Source organism: Porites lutea, chromosome 6 (genome assembly GCF_958299795.1).
Source record: "Porites lutea chromosome 6, jaPorLute2.1, whole genome shotgun sequence".
Lineage (NCBI taxonomy): Eukaryota > Metazoa > Cnidaria > Anthozoa > Scleractinia > Poritidae > Porites > Porites lutea.
The window spans coordinates 225,671-248,147 of NC_133206.1; the positions used below are offsets into that span (position 1 = coordinate 225,671).

The 22,477-nt window shown below is 39.3% G+C and overlaps 1 protein-coding gene across 3 annotated transcripts; it reads left to right on the forward strand.

Moving 5' to 3' along the window:
• Window positions 1-101: 101 nt before the first annotated feature.
• Window positions 102-20,033, forward strand: LOC140941311 (radical S-adenosyl methionine domain-containing protein 1, mitochondrial-like). 3 transcript variants are annotated; one of them, XM_073390292.1, is made up of 16 exons: window positions 102-261; window positions 1,774-1,826; window positions 1,920-2,026; window positions 5,034-5,166; window positions 7,370-7,415; window positions 8,114-8,175; window positions 8,817-8,922; window positions 9,585-9,677; window positions 10,643-10,693; window positions 10,798-10,851; window positions 13,058-13,134; window positions 13,969-14,047; window positions 14,516-14,571; window positions 17,828-17,882; window positions 19,076-19,188; window positions 19,707-20,032. In XM_073390292.1, the coding sequence occupies exons 1-16, from the start codon at window positions 238-240 to the stop codon at window positions 19,831-19,833; spliced, it is 1,236 nt and encodes a 411-aa protein (XP_073246393.1). In that variant the 5' UTR covers window positions 102-237; the 3' UTR covers window positions 19,834-20,032. The 3 variants fall into 3 exon arrangements, with proteins under 3 accessions (XP_073246393.1, XP_073246394.1, XP_073246395.1); XM_073390294.1 differs by lacking the exon at window positions 102-261 and adding an exon at window positions 412-425; XM_073390293.1 differs by lacking the exon at window positions 1,774-1,826 and having other exon boundaries at window positions 156-261; window positions 19,707-20,033.
• Window positions 20,034-22,477: the final 2,444 nt, after the last annotated feature.

The following is a 22,477-nucleotide window of genomic DNA, read 5'->3' on the forward strand; positions in this document are numbered from 1 at the left end:
ATAGTCAGAATCCATGTCCTCATACACAACGTGTTTTTTGTGCCTTGTAAAGCCGCTGGTTTGTTGAAAAATGGCTATGCATGCAGATGCCTTGCTATGAAGCTCTATTCACCATGCAGCCCATGGAGGTTGCTTATTCCACGGCAATTCTCAAATCTGTTCAAAAAGGGACGCCACTGTGATAGCGCCCTATTTCATTCTCATCCTCAAGGAAGTACCACCTCGTTACCCGAAGACATGGAAGCTTGTCTGTATGTTCACGTAAGTAAAACTTAAGTGTTCAAGGTAGTCAAGCAGTTGTTTTTTGTTTTGTTTAAAGCCACCGCAGACTGCGCTGCCACCATTTCTGACCATAATGGTTGACGGAAATGTATTTTTATTCTTTTAGAATGTTCTGGCAGGTACGACACAGGTCACAAGTGCAGGTCACTGCTCTATTGATGAATAACTATGTACTGAGAACTCTATTTCGGATTGTCATGGTTAGGGCTGAGAGACACTTGTAGTGTTGTTTCTTTACAGTTTACTGTAGCACGCTGACCTCTACTCTAAACCTGCACTTGTTACCTGTGACATTATTTTGTGCCTGCTAAAGCTACTTAACTTTCAATGAACTAAGTAGTGAAAAAATGCATTGTACCTCCAGCGCTCAAAATAATGGCCGGTCAACGGACAATGTTGAATGATGACTTTACTAGCCAAAAACTTCACGTGCCGGCTTTGACTGGCCTCGCTTACTCTCATTCTTGAAAAAGAGCCAAAGTCCTCACCGGTAAATGAAAGATTTTGTTCCTTTGAAAGAAAATCACTTTCTCAAATAGAAATTACACAAGAATAAGTTAACTTTTTCCCAATATTTTGACCGGTCCGAAACGATACTTGACCGAGCAAAAAATTCTGTGGCCGGTCATCGTAATTCATACAATGGTGATTCTTTCGCGCGAACCTGCTTTGGTCTTACAATTTTCAAGAACCCTTTTTTATATAACTGGTCACGCTATGACTTTTGACCTAGAGTTAAGACGCTTGAGATTTGTGTTCTCCCAGCTGGAGAGTTAAGCAGTCTCCTCAGTAGGCTCGTCGCAAGATAGTTCCTTTCTGCTCGCCGTTCCATTGTTTCATTCTAGTGACGATTTTCAAGTGGGACATGTAAGACTCTTACTGCGATTTGCCGTCAAATGTTTGGGTTTTTTTTTTAACCGGCCGTTGGTGTTCGGGATCCCCGCTGCAGACTGAGAAAGGTGATGAAAACTTAGAGGTTGCGTTCTGAAGCCCTGGTTGCAAAGGAGTCGAAGTTTCTACTTTCACTTGCATTGAGTGCTCTGTGATAGACCAGGCGCTCAGTTTATCCTCCAAGCTCTTTAATACTTTGTCCAGCCTTCGAAATATACTTTGTGTAGATTCGAGAGAGTTTTCCTTTTCGTGAATTCTTGCCCCAAAGCGTTCATTTTCACGGTCAGTTTATCTTCGTGTAATTTGAGCCCGTTCTCCAGTTGAATTGCTTGTGTATTTACACACAAAGTATCGAAGTACTACATTATTTTCCTGTAGTTGAAACTCAATTTAAAATCTCTTTTGTTCCATGTTGTTTTCTATTCCTTTGTTCTGTTTTCCTAACGAGTGCAGAGCCTTTAGGATTTCGTCCATGGTCACCTCCGACCTAGCCCGCTTTGCTGTCACCCATTTTTTAAATGATTTTCCGCTTTTGTTAATATTAATATTTTGTCTGCTGCTATTTATTTATTTATTTATTTATTTTTTCATTCCCTTCAGTGGCCCTTCTGCAAAAAGATCTGTACATTTTGCAATTTCAACAAATATGCTAGGTTGGTGTAAATGTCACTTGAATTATTTGTAAATTAGACAAGAATAACTCAGAGAATAACCTAATCGTTCATTTTTCTCTTTTTTATTTGTAGTAACAGCGTGGATCATTACCGCATGAAAAAATGTCTGGTGGCTGAAACAAAAACTCTCCTACAATTATCTGGTGTAAAAAAGATTACATCAGTTTACTTTGGTGGAGGTTAGATTATTGTTTCATTAGTAGTATTATGTAATAACTAAGGTAGTTTGCATGCTCCAGTTGGCTGAGAGCGTTGTTTGCATGAGCGAGTGTAAACGCAGTTGTGTTGTCACAGTCTTTTCTGTTTCAAAATAATACCTGCTTTCACTATCACTTTATTCATAGAAACAATCACTTCATCGATAATTACGAAGTTCTGTCACCAAAGAAAAGTCCTAGGTTCTTCAAGCAACAATTATTTTTCAATCTTATGTTTATCTTTAGACCTCAACACCTGTTATGGAAATTTAGTGCTCATACTAGCAGTAACTGATGGTTAGGAATTGCGGGCGAACATGTGGGTTAAAGATGTGATTGATCAGATGAGAACCGCTTTCATAATTGCGTACGTGAAGCAGAGAAAGCCCTTTTAATTGCCGTATCAACAAAAGAAATTACTGCGGATCATAAGCGCAGAAACGGAATTGAACAACACAGTAAACAATACTCATATCAGTTTGATTCAACGATTTTATTCACAGTTGCTTAGTTACAATTAGCCTGCGAATGATGAGGATCGAGGAGAGAAGGCGAGATACAATGAAACAGTTATGCGTGACACAACACCCTACCTGAAATGTATAAAGTCACAACTGCACGAAGTCTTATTACTCAATCGGTTGTTCAGTCCGTGTTCAATAACCAAAGGCCGTTGATATGCAAAAGAAAATAATGAAAAAAGCTTAGTTTACCACTGGAGTTTAAAGCTTATTGAAGCTTCCTGATGACAAGAAGATGAGATCCCCCACCAGTTGACAACAGAACTGAATGAACAAAGGGTGACAGTCTTCCGCGATTAGTTGAGAGTATTTCAACCTGATGTTGTTACGAGTGACGAGTGTTAGATTTCCTTCTTCACCATGAAGATAAACGTTCTAACATGGTGTGGCTGGCCGACGATGAACCACGCCCAGACACCCTGAAAACAGGTTTCCGTCCAAGAAAGAGAATGTTTTCACCGTTTTCTTCAATACTCGAGGGCCTGTTGTTGTCGACATAACGCCCGACAAAGCTACAATCACTGCCACATATTACACAACTTCAGTTTTGCCAAAAGTTCTTCTGCATAATCAGTCAACGGCACGGACTCGACGTCGGTCTCGAATCCAGTTACATCACGACAATGCAGCTCCTCACAAAGCTCGCATCACACAGCCTGACGTTCCTTGATGACAATGGTATCCGTTTGATGGAACATTCACCATAGTCACCCGACTTGGCGTCGTGCGATTTCTGGCTCTTTCCAAAATTCAAATCTGCCCTTGCTGGGAAACGTTTTTCAAACTCTGCAAGTTTGCTTTGTTCGCCCATTTCTGTAATGGTTAAATTTATATAATTTGGAAAATTGCAAACCTGCTGTATCAACAATTTTTCAATTAAAATTGATGTTTTAAGGGAGAAAATTTTATACATTGTTTTTCATAGCCTGACGAGAACTCGAAAGTAATGAAATCTTTGTTCCTACTTCGTGGCTTTTAGGCTCTAGAATTTTTTCCAGTTTAAGGGCAATAGGAGTTAAGCCTTCATTTACTATTAACTTTGTCATGATTTTCTTATTTTTGCCCGGATCAGACAAACCGTCCTGGAACTTGTACTGGGAAGTCAAAAGTGGATTTGCTGAGAGGCAGTAATTCTCTGCAAGGTCCTGGTTGGTGATGGCACTGTCCTTTATTGGAGAATTACGCTCTGTATTGGTTGTGTTGGGTACCTGCAATAATCCGTGTTCCACACTAGTATCGGGACTTAGGAGAGGTTGGGATTTCTTGCTTCCCTTGACAACGACGAGTAAGGTCTTTGTTTTTTATTTCCTGTAATGGTGTTTTATTTTCTGGGTAATGGCATAGAGCTTCGTGTCAGTGGGTTGCAGTGATACGTTTTGCTTTGGTGAGTTGACTTTAGGTTCTTGATTTTCCGTCTAGAATGCTTGCTGATCGGCCGGAGTCTTCTTCCTTTTCTCCGTTTTCACCATGGATTAGAACATGAACAGTGGGTGCGCAGAATGTACGTGGATTGGCCCTTCGTAACTGAAAAGCGAGGTCAGAGTCTGATGTGCTGGCGTGGGTTCGTTTTGTTTATCTTTGTCATTTTTCTTTCCTTTGCGCATTGGAAAAATAACTTTTTTTGGAGAAAGCGGTACAAGTTTTTCAGGAGGTTGAACACTTTGACGTAGTCCTTCATGGTCGAATCCGCAGTTTGGACAGATGTTCTCGTTGTTCTCATTCTGTTTTACGGAGGTTTCTTTTGTTTTATTTCCCTTTGAAAGTTTGGGATCCTATCCAGTGTAATCTGTTTACCGGACCTTGATCAGATATGAGCGTTTTTTTTTTTATGTCGTTTGCTTGGCGGTCAATGTTAAAGTACAGGTAAAGGTCCTTATCTTACGTTGGTAATTTGTACCAATACACATTGCACTGAGAAACCTGGGGCCGATGCTGCGCTCATCTTACCCAACTCTCTGCATCAGTGCTCTGCGGAAAGGAAAAAAGTCGAAACAAGGATTTGAGATCATACTTGGGAATCAAACGCAAAACCTGCCGCATCGGTGGCCCTGCACTAACCGACTGTGCTACTTCTTTGTTGTCTTTAATCATGGCTTCTCCAAGTTTTGTTGCGTATTACATAAACAAGGTCGGTACAGCTACATCTGGGTACCTGGAGTACGTAAACGAATGTGATATTGAGCAACATTATACACCCAACATTGCTGATTTTAACAGTATGCATGACGCGTGGTAAATACGAAACTAGTATATGCACCTGACTCTTCAGGAGTCTATCTGGAGCTCAGTGGATGGCGTGCCTTCCCAGTGCTCTGGACGTCATAGGTTTGAACCCTGTCAGGACTGTAAATTTGTGTTTGTCCCACGATCATGATACGCTAATTATCGCTTGTTTTTTTAACAATTTTGTCTGGTGTTTGATCGTAAACTCTTTGTCAGTTTTGGTTGAACAATATTTTTTCCTTTAGGTACCCCAAGTTTAGCAGAACCTTTGATTATTTCGTCAGTGCTAGAAACCATTTCAAGATTTAGCTACTTACCAACTGATGTTGAAATCACATTGGAAGCAAATCCCACATCTGCTGAAACAGGCCGACTTAGGTATTTTGTATTTGTATTTTATTTTTGCTACATCCTATAATACATTAGTTGTACAATAATACAATAGTTGTACAATATCAATAATACATTAGTTGTAGAATCGCATAATTGAGTAAAATCTCGCATTCTGATTTGTTAACGAAGCAAGGTATTTATAATGGTAATTGAACTGAGTGGAGTGCAATTTGGTCTGAAATCATACGAGTGATTTCAAAATCGAACGAGCGCGCAGCGCGAGTTCGATTTGAAATCACAAGTATGATTTCAGACCAAAATTGCACGACACGAAGTTCAATTACCACTTTATTACATCCATTTTGAAATCGCAGAATTTAGTCAGTACTAATATTTTATTGATCGAGTAGCCGGTTTGTTAAAAAGCCGAGACAAAAAGGCTTTTACATCTCATTTTGTATTCGAAACAAAAATGATGCGATTTAAAACAGAAATGATGCGTTTTAGAACATGAATGACGCGATTTGGAACAGATGCGATTTAGAGCAAAAAATGGTGCGATTTAGGAATAAATCACACTGCTGAGAGCCAATCAGATTGCACGGATAGCCAGTGATTTCAAAGTGGATGTAATAAAGTGTGGAATTGCGAGTTGAAAACGAGGCTAAGCGATATTGTTTCGCATCTACGTAACAGCTATCGTCAAATTCTAACACAACAACTGCAAAAAAGGTTTTCTACAATGTCATTTCAAAATGTTTTCAAAACCATTGTCTCCTTTTGAAGAGTTAAAAACAAACAAAAGCGTTTTTTAAAGTGAGACGGAGGTTCTTCCTTGTTTGAACTGAACTACAAATTCTCGGAGAGGCAAAACAAACCTCTTTCGCTCGCGACAACGAGAAAACAAGAAAATCCTGTGAACACGGCCCAGAAAATGGCAAGCCAAAGTTCAACCAAACAAAACGGAGAAGCAACAACGGAGGAAGTGCCAGGGTCGATTGTCACATATACAGAAGAAGAAATAAATAGCTTCAAAGACGACATGGCCCAAAAGAGTACGCCGCTTGCAATCGTCTTGAATCGTGGTACTTAGAAAAGTACAAAACAGAGCTGAACTTGAACAGCATTTCTAAAACATTTCAAGGTACTTACCTTATATCAATCGCGACGTTAAACTTTCAGTGCTTTCGCTTGGACGCTTCATTCCTTTCAGTTTTGCCGCCGAAGAGGTATAAGGTGTAAATTATTTTCCTTCTCGAGCAAATGACCAATTTGAAAAAAGATCTTATAGATAAACGGCTTGTAAAGTCAGTGAAATACCTCTATTTATCCTTACGATTAGTGTGAAGCTTGATTACATGTAAAAAAGTTTGAAAACAAATGTAAAAACAAGCACAAGGTACAAAAAAGGTGTCGAAGGTTCAAACGTGTACGACTGACCTTGCTTCCTATTCGCCAACGCAATGACAGTTCTGACAGTTGACTTTGAAATGGCTTTCTGGAGCGCGCGGTCAGGATAAAAACAAACAATATTATTGCTGTTTTCTTTTTTTTTCTGATTTTATTCAATTATGCGATTCAAGGAAAATTAATTACCTGACTCGTGAATTCCACGTTAAATTGCACTTGAAAACCGATATGAAAACCGATATCGCACTCATCGCTTCGCGATTCGTGCGATATCGGTTTTCGCGTGCAATTTAACGTGGAATTCACGAGTCAGGTAATGAATTTTCCTATACAATATCAGTTGGTACAAAGTTGCTTAAACTACGTGTACGTAATAATAATAACAAAAGAAGAAAATTAGATTGGAGAAGGGCACATTATAGTAAAACTAATTATAGGCGGCTTAGGTGTAATTCGTGCTTTAAGTGTTGATTCAATCGTTAGTGGTTATATTGTGCCTTAGCTTTCCCATAATAGGGCACAAAGGCAACGCTAGTTTCCGTTTCCGTATAGGAAGGTTTTATGGGAGTAGGTTACTCTACCCCAACCCAACCCCCCCCACCCAACCTAGAGGATTGGACCACTCTCCGTCTGGCCTCTATCCTTCAATCTGCTGGGCGTGAAAGTCCCTAACAGGAGAGTAAAACTCCAGCCGACAAAGCTCTCACGGTCATACAGACTCGCAAACAATCCTACCATGATAAGATGGTGATCCCATTGGCAAAGGTTAACTTTATGTGATCTTTAACTTGCAATAAATTGTGTTGACTGACCTTCCGATCCTTGTTTCCTTTTGAAGACACTTCCTTTCAGCTGGGATCAACCGTCTCTCTCTTGGCATCCAGGTATTTTAGCTTACTGAGTGTACATATCTTTGAAAAGCCTTGTTTAAGGAAAGATCATAAAGGATTAAAGGATGTATTTATTTATGTATGTATGTATGTATGTATGTATGTATGTATGTATGTATGTATGTATGTATGTATGTATGTATGTATGTATGTATGTATGTATGTATGTATGTATGTATGTATGTATGTATGTATGTATGTTAGGGTATATAGTAACCGGATATAACAATTGTAGGTTGGCTTTTTGCTACATTTGAACTAAAAAAGAACGATTACACATATAAAATTGTGATTACTTTAATAAATTTGTCAAAGACAGAGAGAGAGAGAGAGAGAGAGAGAGAGAGATCTAGTAATTGGTGATTGTTTTTTGGTAGAATTTTTCTTTAGCGCATTAGATCATATATCCGTGTATTTTGCTCTATATAAACAATAAAGTTATGTTATGTTATGTTATGTTCCACCATTTGGAAAACAGTTCAAAGAACGATCCTACAGCAAGGTGACTTTCAAACCGAAGAATGTTTAAAGAGAATTTTACATTCCACTTGCCAGTTATAATATAGAGCTTTTCCAGTCAAATGCATCTAGAAAAAGCCACAGATTCTTCTGAAGTTTATCATAGAGTGATTTCTTATTACAGATGTTCATTTGACAGTTGAACTAAAATTGGTTTTACTACGTTTTTGTAGGCCTTCAATCAGAAAGATTTACTTCTTTTAGGAAGAGATAACACCGTCAAGGATTCACTTCAGTAAGTTTGCTGCTTTGTTGCATAACTTTGCTCACAGACTGACTCCTGTTACAGGTAGTTACTTTTAGACCAGCACGTAGCAGGGAGCTGGGTGATGTATTTTCTCAAGTCACTGAAAGTAATCCACGGGCCGAATCTGGAAGATGATAAGGTGGAAGGATTCTGTATGGATTCTGTATGATTCTGTTAACCCTGGCTTGAGAGATATCCTGATATCAGCCACTGAACCAAAACAGCGAATTCTTCACTGTTTTTCCAATACTACTTGAAAACATCTAAAATGCATTTTCAAAGACAGTACTCCTTGCAAATGTTATAACCAATTTGCTACGTGATGAACTTGGCGTTATATTACAAGAAGGAAACAACATGAGAGGGATACTCGAACAGCTCATACCAGCCAATTCCAAACACTGATCCACCTCACTGACACATGCAGAAAAGATCTGGTCAAACAAAGGGTACATGTCCCCTGGCTATCTCATATCACGACCTCTAGCCTTGCACCTGATTAAAACCTCGTATTTCATTGGACCTCTATATGTCACATTTTTTTGTTTGGGGACTAGGTTCCATCAAAAAATATGCTGCCACAGTGCTTATAGTTTTCTTACTCATCGTTAATTTCATTTAACTGCCAGGGCTTTGCAGGAGGCAAAATCTATATTTCCTGGAAAGGTATCAATAGATCTTCTGTTTGGTCGACCACACCAATCACTGGAGGGATGGTCCAAGGAGTTACTCCAGGTATGACATGTACTCAATGCTGCCAGCTACTCAATCAACTATCCACAAAAGGCAGACAAGACACAGGGAGAGCCTTAATAGTCCATGATTAAGAAAAGCGGCTGCTGGACATCAGCCTGCCTTTACTGTTGTGGTACACCCCAATAGATATGGAACAACCTAAGCAATGACTTGAAACAAACAAAAGGCATTCAAGTGTTTAAGAAATGTTTAATCATTGAAGGGATTAATATATAACCTGAAGTAGGTCAGAGTGTACGATATTGTAAATAGGTTATTTTCTGTTGTTTTGATATCATGCTGAGAAACTCTTTAATTTCAAGGAAGCTCACTCAAGTTTTTATTTATGAAAATAGTTGGTGACTTAGGCCCCATTTTAAGATGGTTGTGCAGGGATTTTAGAACTGTTCATTTCTAACTCTATGATGGCATTGGACTGAGTATTCTAGTTCCCAGCAGTTCGTTCGTTCGATTGTGGTTTGTTTGTTTGTTTCTTTCTTTCGAGACAATCCAGATAGTTGCTCTCTGTCGCTGAGTGGTTTAAAATTTCGCTTTCAAAATAACTAACCATTATGAAATGTATTTAATATTCTTGGATCGGACTCTGATTACATTGAAAAATGGTTATTAGTAATGTAATATTAGTTGCCTTGTGTGTTTAGACCATAGATGTCTGTGATGACCATGTTTCACTTTATCAGCTGACTCTTGAGAGAGGCACACCACTTTTCAGAGATGTTAAGTTGGGAAAATTGGTAAGTTCGCAATATTATGCACCATATCTAGGTTTTGTTAGGGTCAAGTCAACAAAAGCTGGTGTATATCCTATTGCGCCTTGCTGAGTGATTATGATTGTCAATTTTTTATGTCACCTATTTGTCCCTTTCTGATAATACGTACTAGACGTCATTGCTCCCAAAAGTGTCCGGTGACTCAAGATTGTTAAGAAACGGTCCAGATAAGAACGATAGCAACAACGGCAACGAACATGTTGGAATGCAAAAAAGGTGCTAACTTTTCTATCGTCTGTACTTACTTCTGATTGGCTTAAACAGCAAAAGTTAACCAAAACTTAATAAAGCAGTACATATATTCATCCTTACTTTCCAACCATCTTCCATATAACAAAATCTGGTCTCAGTTTGAATAACAAAGAAATCCTATGTGGGGAACATGTAAAATTGTAAACTTTTCTTGGCTATTGTTTTCAACTCTTGTGATTGGTCAAAATCTTTTAACACAAAAAAACACCCTTTCAAAGTGGAGTGTAAATGCATTTTATTGCGTAAATGGCCTTCATGTAGGTTTATGCATTCTCTGTGTAAAAATGAGAACACTCCTATGTGGGGAAAGCACCGTTGCCGCATAACAAAAGAAATTGCTATCCACCTTACTCGGATCATTACTTAATGTCCAAATTTCTAATTAGTTCTCTCGCTTCGACCTCCCTTTGTGACCACTGGTACAGCTCACACGCACAACGACGGCTGCGTGCATTAGACTGACAGCATTTGACTATATCTTATATGGATATCACATTTTTTTCTGCTCATTGCTCAGATTTAGGAAGGACAATAAAATCACCTTTTAAGTTTGCCAAGGCTTTTCTTATTATTGTTATTATTATTGTTATTACTGTTATTATTAGTGTCTGAACTATCCCTAAGAGCAAGAATTTGCTAGTAAAAATGCCTTTTGATACAGTAAATATCTGTTTCAGTCTCTTCCCAGTTCTGATGTTGTTGCTGAAATGTATCAGATGGCGGTAGAGGTCAGCAATGTTCTTAGCATCGATATCTTCTTATTCTGTTCTCCATTTTTTCTACATTTGAAGGCAGTATAACCGTGACAAGATATATCATTATTGTTTTATAGACGCTGTTAAGAAACGGATTTCACAGATATGAAATATCTAACCTTGCAAAACCGGTAAGCTTAATTTAGATGAAGTTCCCTGTATCAGCATAATTTTCTCACTTGCCACAATTTTCACAAGAATGGTTCAATGATTCAATCCTCCCAGGGTGATCCAAACTACAACTCTTTGGTACTGGAATTCGCTTGTTACTAGAGACGGGTTGCGGGCTAGTAAAAGACTTTGGGTTGTTAACGCCTTGGATCCCGTTAGAAAATAAATCATTACAGCGTATGCGATGAAAGTCATCTTTGGTTTAAGAGGACAGTTTGTTTGCATTGATTCTTTAATCACATCTGAAGATTTTTCGCTTCCTTCTGGAGTTCAGTAGTGGTTCATTGTCGGACCCCTCTTTTTCATTGTGATCATAAGGTAGAGAGCCATTCAGGTATTAAAAGTGCGTCGGACTCGCAATGAGGAAGTCTCAAGCCCCGGGCCCAACCTTAATTAAGTACGGTCCAGCGCGCGCTGCAGACAGCTATCTAGATTTGTTTATCAGTCAGCAAGAGTTCAACTCTTCCGCGGCCATACTTCCGAATAACCAAGTGGTTTCCTCCCGCCAGTTGTTGTTTTTTTCCTGGTTTGTTTTGTGTAAATTATTTTTTTCAAATTATTTGAGAGGAATGCTTGTAAATTAACTCGAGAGGTTATGTGTACTTCCGGTGTAAATTCAAGTTAATATTTAGCAAACGTTCTATTGAGGAAATAACCAGGTAAACGCGCAAGAGCGTAGGCGAAAATGAACATCTAAGCCGACCGACGCTAGGAAGGTCTCTTAAGTATCTCCACCACAAGAAATTTCATTAAATCTCAAAAATATCAGCTCCACAGACAACAAAGTTTAGAAAAGAACAACGTTTGATTTCCATTTTTACAATAGAGTTGCAAAGTATCATATACCTCAACTGCAATCGAAGAAACTTTCAGACTCAACAATATGCATTCATTATTTTACCACCATTTGTTCTTTTGCAGTTATTATTTCACCAACTTCACCACAGGGCTGTGCTCTAACAGCGTCAAGAGGCCTTTATGATGGGGAGGCTTACCCTGCTAGCAGAGTCGCTTCGATCTTTCCTAGAAAAGTCGGGAAAGAGGAAGCGACTCTGCCGACATCTTCAAGTTCCTTTGATCTGCCGATCATCCAGCCTTTTGAATGAGTCAGACAAGTTTAACACTGGATAAACCAGTTTTATCTGTGCACGCACGCATATTCTGGAGTTTTGCTGACTCTTTCTGCGCCCACGCTCCATAACAAAACAAATAGCTGCCGCTTCAATTTCATGCAGGAATTTTGAGAAAATTATAGATTGAACGTTCAGTTTTAGAAAAATTGGAAAATGTACCCAGATTCGAGATGGATTTTGTTTTGGATTGAACCATGTACTTGGCCGATTTTACTTGGGTCAACGGATCCACAATCCAGTAAGTGTTACGAGAAGTTCTTGGAAGGATAAACAAATGGGTTTTGAATGAAAATATTTAAGAAACAATAACTATGTTTATTCTTTTGCGTTTGCTATGACATTAATTCAAAATAAGATCACGAGGCTACAGAATCCATATTGCATTTAAATGATCGATGTTTTTTACAGGTGTTTGTTGATAACACCCGATCTGCGATGCCAAAAACGTCTTTGGATTTTTTGTTTTTCTGCGACGTCAATTCGACATCAATCAAAATCTGAAGAAGCGGCGCTTTCTTCTGTTTGTTCGCTTTCTCGCCTTTACATCTTAGCGAACCTCTTAGAAAACAAAAGTTCGTAGTTTGTGGTTTGTGATTTGTGGATTTCGATCCGTTTTGTGTGTTTCTGTGTTTCAAGGTTAGAAGCTTTGTTTTTGAAATGCACCGCAAGTTTTAACTTAGCTCTAAGATTTTTTTAACTTCTTTACACTGAAACATGGCATATAGAGCTTCCAAATCCATAGGAAACACAGCTACGGAAGGGTGAAAACGAACCGTTACATTCCCTCTAACATTTACATTTGCTGACAAACACAGTGGATGCTACGGTAACGGTTTGATTGACGTCACAGAAAAATTTGAATTTGGAGCATGCTCAACATGAATTGTCGAGGATGTCGGCAGAGGTTCCTTCCTCTTCCCGACTTATCAAGGAAGATCGAAAGAGACTCTGTTTGCAGGGTAGGGGAGGCTAAGCTCTGTGCATCTTATGATTTAGTTTAGAGTTCAATTTTTTTAATGTGTTCATTCTACAGGGTGCAGAAAGCAAACATAACATGGCATATTGGAATGGTACGCAGTACATAGGAGTGGGACCAGGAGCTCACAGCAGGTAGAAGAGATCAGGGGTATTTACATACTGACTGAAGTGAAGTGAGAACAAAGTTCACAGTAACACTCATCGTAGTGTAAATTATAAACTATTGACTTTTGCTGAAAAGCAAAGCAATCTCAAGTTTGAGCTGTGAAAGATTTGCCGTGAATAAATCAAACTTGTCTTAAAAGTTAAATTCTCCGATGCCTGTTGCTCAAATATGCTCCCGCAAAGTGAGCTTTGAAGACAATTTTGATCTTGAAATCCTTCTCTTAAAATGTGTAATAGATGTTTTTGTACCTACACGGAACAGGGTCCTCTGGTATTTCTAGCCACGGCAAGCATTGAAATGAACATCTTCAAAGGACAATACTTTTGCATCCAACTTGAGTTATTTGAGACACTCTCACTTGGGACCGCTAGTTTAGTGTCCTTTACAGTGAGAGTTCTTAGGTAATAGCCGGAGTTTATTCCACCGAAACATCTGTAACTTGTAACTAGTTACCGGGGTTTGTCTTCTTCTCCTATTATCGGTATGTCTGTTCTAGCAAGGCCTGTGTCGGTAAGGTAAGAGTTTACTGCACATGCAACAAATCACAACAAAAAAGCCAAATTTGGGGCGCCATTATTGCCCGTGAAAGAATTGCCAAATAAGTTGCACTTGATTGGTCACTCGATTGTCTCCACGGTTCTTGGCGTGCAACCACATGACAAAACGGCCGTTGCATGAAAAAAGGGTTTAGCTCCTAAAGTTGGAAAGCGCGTTAGTTTCTATCCAGAGGTTAGCCTTTGTCATTATAAGGGCTTCCCAAGCACTGGTATGGGTTTTAAACTGTGTGTTTGGTGTTAAAGATTTATTCCTTTAGGCAATGGACTTCAAACAAGGCAGGCAAGAGTGCAGACGTTAGAGCCAAACAATTGGATGAAAGAGGTGTCATTAGTTTATTGTGATAACTGTTTTTTTTCCAGTACTTCATCGTAATACTTAATATGTAAATGATAACTGTAGTGTAGAGTCAGAGAAAAAAAGAACTCCACAACCAGATTTCATTGAATAGCCACTTGTTCCATCCTCATAATTAACAATTATCGGACGAGGTTGAGCAAAATATCGTGATTTGTCTGTGGCGAGCAGATCAATTATTTGCCGTTAGTTTTTCTGCTGGTCGTCATCGGGCCATGGTGTATACTGGCTAGCTGTGGGTTATTAATGGAAAGTGACTGGTAGCCATACTGTATGTTTATAGCAAAAGCTGCTCCTTCAGTAATTAACTGCGGTACTAATCGAATGCTGTGTCACTTCAAAGTCCTATGTGGTTGGTTAGGGTTAGGCTTTTTTTTCCTACGAGAGCACTAATTTGGGTGATGTTAAGTTGGATTTTTATGTTATTATTTAAAGGTAGAGATAAGGGGTCATGCAACTAGAAAAGAAGTTCCACAAACAAAATTTGAAGTGTAAGTATACACACCTAAGTTACAATGATTATTTATATTTCTACTTTATGCGAAAGTTTTGGCGAAAATCGATGACGTCATTAGTCTTTCATTAATGAAGCTTACTGAACGTTAAGTTATTACCAAAGGCCTGTTTATAAGGAGGTGAGGAAAATTGGTGCTAGGGTTACCTTAGCAAGAGGGTTACCCTAGCACTCATACATTTCTTCTTTTTTACGCGACGTGTTTTCAAGGCAGGAAAGCCTTACCGTGGCGCTAGTATTACCCTACTTGATTGCTAGGGAACCTGCCTTATAAGGCCTACGGATAACTAGTCTACCTTGAACAACTTCACTTTGTCATGCGTGACCAGAATCGTAAAAATTTTAAAGGGGTTATCTAATTTTTGAGCTTAAGTTTAAACTTCTGAACAATATACAATTATACGTAGAAGAGTTAATCAAAAGTAACCAAATTTCGTCATTTAGGTGTTGTTATGAGTGTGCTCATTGCAAGGTCAGTAATAAGCTTGGGCGTTTGTATCGTTTTCGATTATAGTCGGGGTAAAATTAACCTTTTTACGCAGGAATCTTATTTGCTTGTGCAGGATGTATTGCCGATGGTGTCATAGCCTTTTGTCTTTATCCTATGAGTCAAATGAAGTGGATTCTCATTACTTTGTGGAGGAATCGTCATGACTTCGGGTTCCGATCATATTTTATTGTCCGAAGATTTGCAGCAGTTTTAGGGGGTTGAGTGACAAGACTGGTGGCTTGTTAGTGTCACGCTTCCGTTTAATATTTAATTATAGCAATAATAGCGCATTCATTGTATATCGTTGATCATCTGAAGAGTAAAATATTCGCCACCGAGGGTTATTGGTCTGGTCCCATCAGTCAGCGGGGCCAAGGTTTCAGTTTTCAGGCTGTGGAGGCTTTAAAGAAGTGCTTGTTTGTTTATGTAACAATATCTTGGTACTTGAGTGGAGCGTTCTCCGTACCACAGAAAAAAGAGGGAGACATTTGCTTAGTTGAAGAGACGTCCCTCCAAAATCGATTTAGAAGTTGATGGGAAAGCGTATATATTTTTTGCTTGCTTTCCTTGAGGCAAAGTTTTACACCTGGCCGCGTCTATTGCTAGGGCTTCTAGTGCAAAGGTTTACTTGACACCTGCCTTGCAGGAGGAAAGTCAGTCTTGGCGTTTCCTGGATGGATAGGAAAGTTTTATCCTTTGTAGTCGTTAGAAGCGTGTTGTGTTCTCCATCATTTCAGAAGCTTCGTCTTATCGCTGGGCAGCTTTTATACATCTCAGTTCTAACGGTATCTTCATCAATGACTACTGGAGTGATGAAATAAATTGACGCATATCACCGTTAAAGAGATGTAGGCTGTTGCGAAGGCGTCGGATTCCTCCCTCCCTTTGGGCGGCCAACACCGTAGGGTTGACGTTCATGTTGATAGTCAAGATGCCATTCATGTGGGGTTCGGCCAGGGAGAGCGCTTGCGGGAATGGACCGGAGGCAAGTGGTGAAACGTATCTTTGTTTTTGGTGCGCGCAGGAACCTATAGCTTTGACTAGGTCATAGGTCCCGTCCGGGTCTGTCCTACTTATCTCCTTCGTCCTGGGAGTTCGTGCAGTCTGAGCTTTGCGGTTTGGACCTTGTGTCTTTGGATTCCAACAGCCACCTTGTTAAGTCTGGCATTTCCTCGCGTCATTGTACACCATGTCCTACTCCAAGCTCTTCGTGGTGAATATTTTAGCTTTCAATCACGAGCTCTCCCATTGAATCGGTAAATGCCTTATTACTCCGTAGTCGCGTTTCACAGGAGCAGTTGTAACACTAGTGATTCCTAAACAGTTGGTGGCCTCTTTTTAGTGCTATGGCCCAACGAGGGTTTTACTAGTCAAGCGACATTCCACGCACTCGGTTTTTATTTCCTTCAAAGCAGGGTTTCGAACCTGGGCCATTGCCTTTGGGTGTGTTGGCTTTCCGTCTAGGCGGTGTATTTTAATTTTTAATTTTGTCAGCGCTGTGGTCAGCGACGTAAGCATGCCTTGCGCACGATTGTCATCTCGAAGGTCTCCCGCCGGGGGATTGGGCTAGAACTGAAAATCGCACACGCTGTTCTTACGTTGAAGCAATTATGCTCATACGCTAAACAAAAGTATTTTGGAATGTTTATAAAGAGTTTCTAGGCTGGCGAAAAAGATATTTTATGGCTCCACTGGACGATCTGGTGAGTTTCTTCACATGAAAGGATCAGTTTGGGAAGGGTCTTTTCAGTCGTGCTCCAACGAAATCTCTTCGCGAAAGTACGTCGATCTATTTGCTGTTAAGCGTTACAGAGTAATTTAATCCATTGTGCGCTATTGCTGCTGTTGAAGCATATATTCGAATTTGTGATTTGATCGGGGCCCCGCTTAGGCGAGGTTTCTTGTTTCGAGTAAAATTTAACCAACCTATGGGCTTCGCGTGCAGCTCGAACTAGACTTTCGTTCTACACCCAGCATTTATGAAATAATTTAAAGAATCGAAGAATCGTTGGATCACTTTAAATCGCTTGAGTAGTGCATATGCCACTTCGTTGACACTGCCTGAAGTTGACTGGGAAGCAGGCATTGATCATGTTGGTTGGAAGAGCTCCTCCATAGCTCTCTATTATTCAGGTTCCGCATCCAGGAAGTGTGTGCCACACCATAACAGAATTTCGTCAGACTTCAAGGAAGGAAAATTAACCTCCTGGTTTTACCCAGGCCTTTTAGTTATGGACTATTTTGTATTAAACTTTGGAATTTTGTGGCCATATGTGTTCAGGATGCTATTTTTCCGACTTGCTTATGTTAGGGTTAGGGTTACGGGTCTAAGTTAATAGAGAAGTGGGTGTGGTTATGGTAAGGGTGTAAGTTTCTTTGCAAGGACGTTTAACCTTGATGAAGGGAGTCTGGGGTGGCTATCACATACCTTAATACTAATATAATGAAGTAAGCAGTAAGGATAATATACAGTTGACACAATTTCTTCATAATTTCTTCCCTTTTGCCCTTTCTTTGCCATTTTACATCTTTTGGTTTCCTCCCCTTCCTCCACCTTCTCCCCATTTGTCCCCTCCTGGTTTTCCTCCTCGTGGTACACATTTTTTATTGTTCTCCTGTTCCCCCACCATCACAATGCTGTTGTTTTCAAAATGTAATTTAGTGCGTATGGATAGTTGGTATTATTTTAAAAATCTTTATGGAAATAAAACATGGTATTTATTGTTTTGTTATTTGGTTTCAGTTTAGAAGAGGTTATTATGTCAAGTCTTAGAACTGCTGATGGTCTTAGCAATAAGGTGATTATTATTTAACAATTAATGAATGAGGCTGAGTATCTTATGAAGAATTATGGAGATCGAGGAGGTTGTTATCCGTCCAGGCCGTAGGCCGAGGCGGATAACACCCTCCGAGATCTCCATAATTCTTCATATGATACGAAAGCCGAATTCAATAATTTTTTTATTATTCATTCAAAATAATAATAATAATAGTAATAACATAGGTAAAACATGCTTAGTGCACGTTTAGGGTTGTTCAGCTCCGCAAATATTCTCCAAATAGCAGATGTCGCCCTTTGAGTTGTCTTCTTGCTGTTCTTGTCATGTTTTTAGCTATTATTTCGGCTAGTTGGTACTCTTGAAACGAGGGAAATGTCCACCATTTTGTTTTCTCAACCAAAACAACTCAACCTCGTCCCCAGGTCTTCTCGGTTAACGGTGCGTTAACCTGCAAGAAAGCTGCACTTTTGACGTCATCGGTTCATTAAACGCAAAATTCTTCCAAATTTGGTCATCAGTAGCTGGTTATGGTGAATTATGCGTTTGCTTTTAGCCAGTCAAAATCGGGGAAATATTTTGAATGAATAAAAATTAAATTTATTTAATGATTAATAAACACAGTCTTACCAATTATCAAATGTTAAATTAACTTGAACTTACACCTTCGGCCCAAATAGATTGCACTTTGTTTTCACTGTAGGGTTATGGTTAATAATTGAAATAAAATACCAGCAATAACCCAACTCTGTAAGTATGTAAATAAATGTAACGATTACTTGTCGATGCAACTTTGAGGCAATCCTAGGACCTAGGAGGTGACCTTAAAGTATATTGGTTATCAACAGTCATTTTAAGCGGAGAATTCATTATCAGGGATTCCTCATGATGCCCTTGATCGGCGAAAGCTCGGGTTTTAATATTTCTTTTTAATTACAAAAGTTAAAGGCCTCACTCAGCAATGTTTTACCTGCAAAAAGGTTTTTGTTAATAGAAATATACTAATTGTTTCCATCCTTTTGAAATTGACATACTAAAATGAAATAATGAGGTTTAGGTATTGCCCTTTTTCCCCTTCCTTTTTCTTCTTACAACAAGAAAAAACTGGCTTACCATAACTATTGTTGATGTATTGTTATTATCATTATTATTATCATTCAAGTATAAAATACATAACACGTCTTAACCGTCTGTTTGATTTTCTTTTTCTACAGAAGTGGCATTCATTATCTCCATTTAGCAAACACTTATCACTGAGCGACATATTTAAAGAGAGTGAAGATGTTCAACAACTCGTGGAATCTGGCCTATTGATCTTGAATGAAAAGTGTGTTCACTGTTTTAAAATTTTCTTGCTATCTGCATAATTTAGGTGGCTATTTAAGGCATAAGAGGTCTTTTTGTAATAAAACGCTCTAAATACGAACAATTTCCCTGCTGCTGGCTTGCTTACGTCTTTGGTAGACTCGGTTGTTGAATGAAAGGTCATAAGTTGTATGTATGGTCTCAGAAGAGGATACACAGGATTGCACATTGACGGTGGCAAGAACACCAAGATCTTGGTGGAGCAGTTAAACTATTAAAAAGCAATGATTTGTCTCAGTTCTGCCCACAAATGGTACGCACAATTTGCCCGCCGAAAATTGTCGAACATCCCTCTCCCTCGTGAAGTAACGTGCAACAGATCTGGAGCCAATATCTGAAATTTAATGTTGCACCTGTTGCATAATCCTAATTTAAGTAAACGAAACTGCATTGATTATGATAGCTCCTAACTTGAATTATGTCATTTGCTACTTTGTTTCTTACAATGTGTTATTATCCCTTTCCTTGTGTTTACCTCAGGGGTATAAAAGCCAGTCACAGGGGATTATCTGTCGTGGACAGCATCATTACAACATTATTAGTACATCTTGAAAAGACCGTTAGGATATTAAGAGAGGATGATCAGATTGACTGGAAAACTCCTTGAACTAAACTGCTATTAAACTGACACAATGCAAGGCTACTGATCTCGGCGGCATGCTGGGTGAGCTCTGTTCTTGGCTTCAGAACAACAAAACACTGAAATCGTGGTTATTGCGTACTTCGTGTAGACATCATCCAAGACATAGTGCAGCAATTAAAACTGAGTTGAGCTTAATCGCGTAAATAAATAGATGAATGAATGAATGTTTGTTGTTGGTTCTCTCCCTTGCTCCGAGAGGTTTTTCTCTGATTACTCCGGTTTTCCCCTCTCCTTAAAAACCAACATTTTCAAATTCCAATTCAACCAGGAATCAAAAAGACGAAGAATCACTCTATGGATGTGCTACCTCCAAATCATTATTTATTTAGTTATTTATTTTATTTATTTATTTAATGAATGAAAAAACGAGTGGATCGTGTATTGACTAAATGTTATCAGAACTTGACCTGTGTATTTTCTAAGGAAAAGCATTCCGATGTTTAGGAGTAGCGAGGGTAAAAGCTCTTCTTTGGCCAATTGCTTAATGTTACTTACTTTTGGCTCTTTGTTTTGTTTGAGGATGCTTCTCCTTTATGGGTAGTAATCTAGCAGTAATCTGTGAACAACAAAAACTATTGAACGAATCCTCATCCCGTTTTATTATACCTTGTAGTTCAAAAGGCTTGGGTGGGAAGCCTGGTTTCCATACGATAAATCATAAATAGTTACTGAAATAATCGTTATTCTCTTAAAGACTTTTACTAAATTAGAAACTCAGGGGCGGATCTTGGGGGAGGGTACAGGGGATGCGCACCCCTCCCCCCCCCCCCCCCCGAGCCCCGAGATGACCTGCGGCTTTCTAATACAACTGGTATTCTGAAAAAAAAGCTTTGTGGTTTATTGGTGTTGAAGTAAAACATGAGACGAGGTTGGAAAATTTAATGTTAAACGCCGTAAAACTGGTACTTAAGATTAGTTCCTTAGTGGTGCACCCCTTCCTAAGAAAAATCCTGGATCCGCCCTTGAACCCGGTCAGTACATAAAACGCCCGTAACAGTTGCGGTTACGGTATACGTACGTGTACTCGTAACTTAAGTGAGTTGCATTAAATCACTTACGTGGTCCACTTAGGGATTTCACTTAAGTGACTGCACTTCAACCTTCTCCCCAGGGCGCTACCCCCAAAGCCAGGGAAAAGCACCATGGCGACGAGGTTGACTGCCCTTACGATTTTCGTAAGTATCCACTCGTGTCATTTATGCAACAGAAATTACGGGTGTTGCATAAAACTCCTTTTACGGGAAAAATAGCACGTAAATTTACGGGACCTATGTAAGTCCCGTATCCTCACTGTTTTTACTAAAGTTAACGAGATCTTTTACTGAGAAGTGACAAAAAAGTTTTTTATTGACGTAATTCCGCTCCGTTCCTCTGACGTTCACTTTATTTGAAGCCGTCCTTGAGAAAATAGTAGAACATGCAAAAATCATTACCAGTGACCAGTGAATATTGACGGTAACATAACGATGGTATGCAAACGTATTTCAGCGAAAGTCAACGGACTTGATGAGTTGCACTCATATGATATTAAAATGTCAATGATCTTTACTGAATGAACTGAAAATATTTAAAAACTGTCGTCAGCTTCAATGGATTTTAAGGATTATGAAAAAAAAAAAAAAAAAAAAAAAGAACGAACAAATTCCTCGCGTTTTTGTCGACCCCCTTCAGTTTCATTGATGTCGTCTTGGTACCCTTCATCAGCATTGCTGCTGTCACCCGTAGCTTCCTCTTCAACATCGTTTAGAAAAACATGTCTTCATTTCTAGGTTGTCAATGAAACGGAATTCTGCAGATGAACAAGGCTCTAACCCCAGAAAACGTGCGCCGAATTGTAAGACGGATGAAGCCAATTTGTTTTCTCCATGAGGTAAAAAAGAGAAAGGTGACTCAGCTATTCGGCACGGCTTTATCTCCTACACTGACATTTATATTGAAAATGCAAACATGGTTGGAGGTTCGTAATCAGTTAGTAGCCGCCGGGTTCCCACCAAAAAAAAGAAACGGAAAGGACTTGTCGTCAGCCACTAAAGCCAAAATACGCCAAACGAAAGAAGACTGGGGGTGGTGCAATAGAGTGGACTGACGTTGACGAGCTAATCACCGAGATACTCGGAAAAGAAAATCCCTCCCTCGTATCTATAGCTGGTGGAATAGACTCTAAGAATAATATCCAAGCCAGTGAACACACCCTTGATGCTTGAAGTTTCGCCAGTGAGAAAGACAGCCGATCGTCAACTTCATCGTACCCTCCAGTGGTCCCAGATAGGATGGCTGAATTGGAAACTGGCAAGAGAACCTCAGAGAACAAGCAAGAAAAAAGCCGTTTTAGGGAAGAGCAAACAAAAGAACAAACCTGTTATTCCGACACTGATAGGGAACAAGGACATAGAGAAAGAAAAAAACACTGAGAGGGTATATGAAGGGCATTTAGAAGAAGAGTATGAAGTTAAAATGAGAATTCCGCAAAAGAAGGAACAGCTGCTTGATCTTAACTTGCAGTTGTTTAGACGAGTAGTTCAGAAACTGTGAAGAAATTACCGCAATAAACTATTAGCTACTATTTTTGATTATGTCGAAACTTCTTGGTCGATTTTTTTAGTTAAAT

Coding starts and splice junctions, on each gene's coding strand:
- LOC140941311 (XM_073390292.1), top strand. CDS start 238: ATGGAAGCTTGTCTGTATGTTCAC. Junction 7,416..8,113: donor GTCTCTCTCTTGGCATCCAG/GTATTTTAGCTT, acceptor ACGTTTTTGTAG/GCCTTCAATCAGAAAGATTT. Junction 13,135..13,968: donor GGACCAGGAGCTCACAGCAG/GTAGAAGAGATC, acceptor TTGGTGTTAAAG/ATTTATTCCTTTAGGCAATG.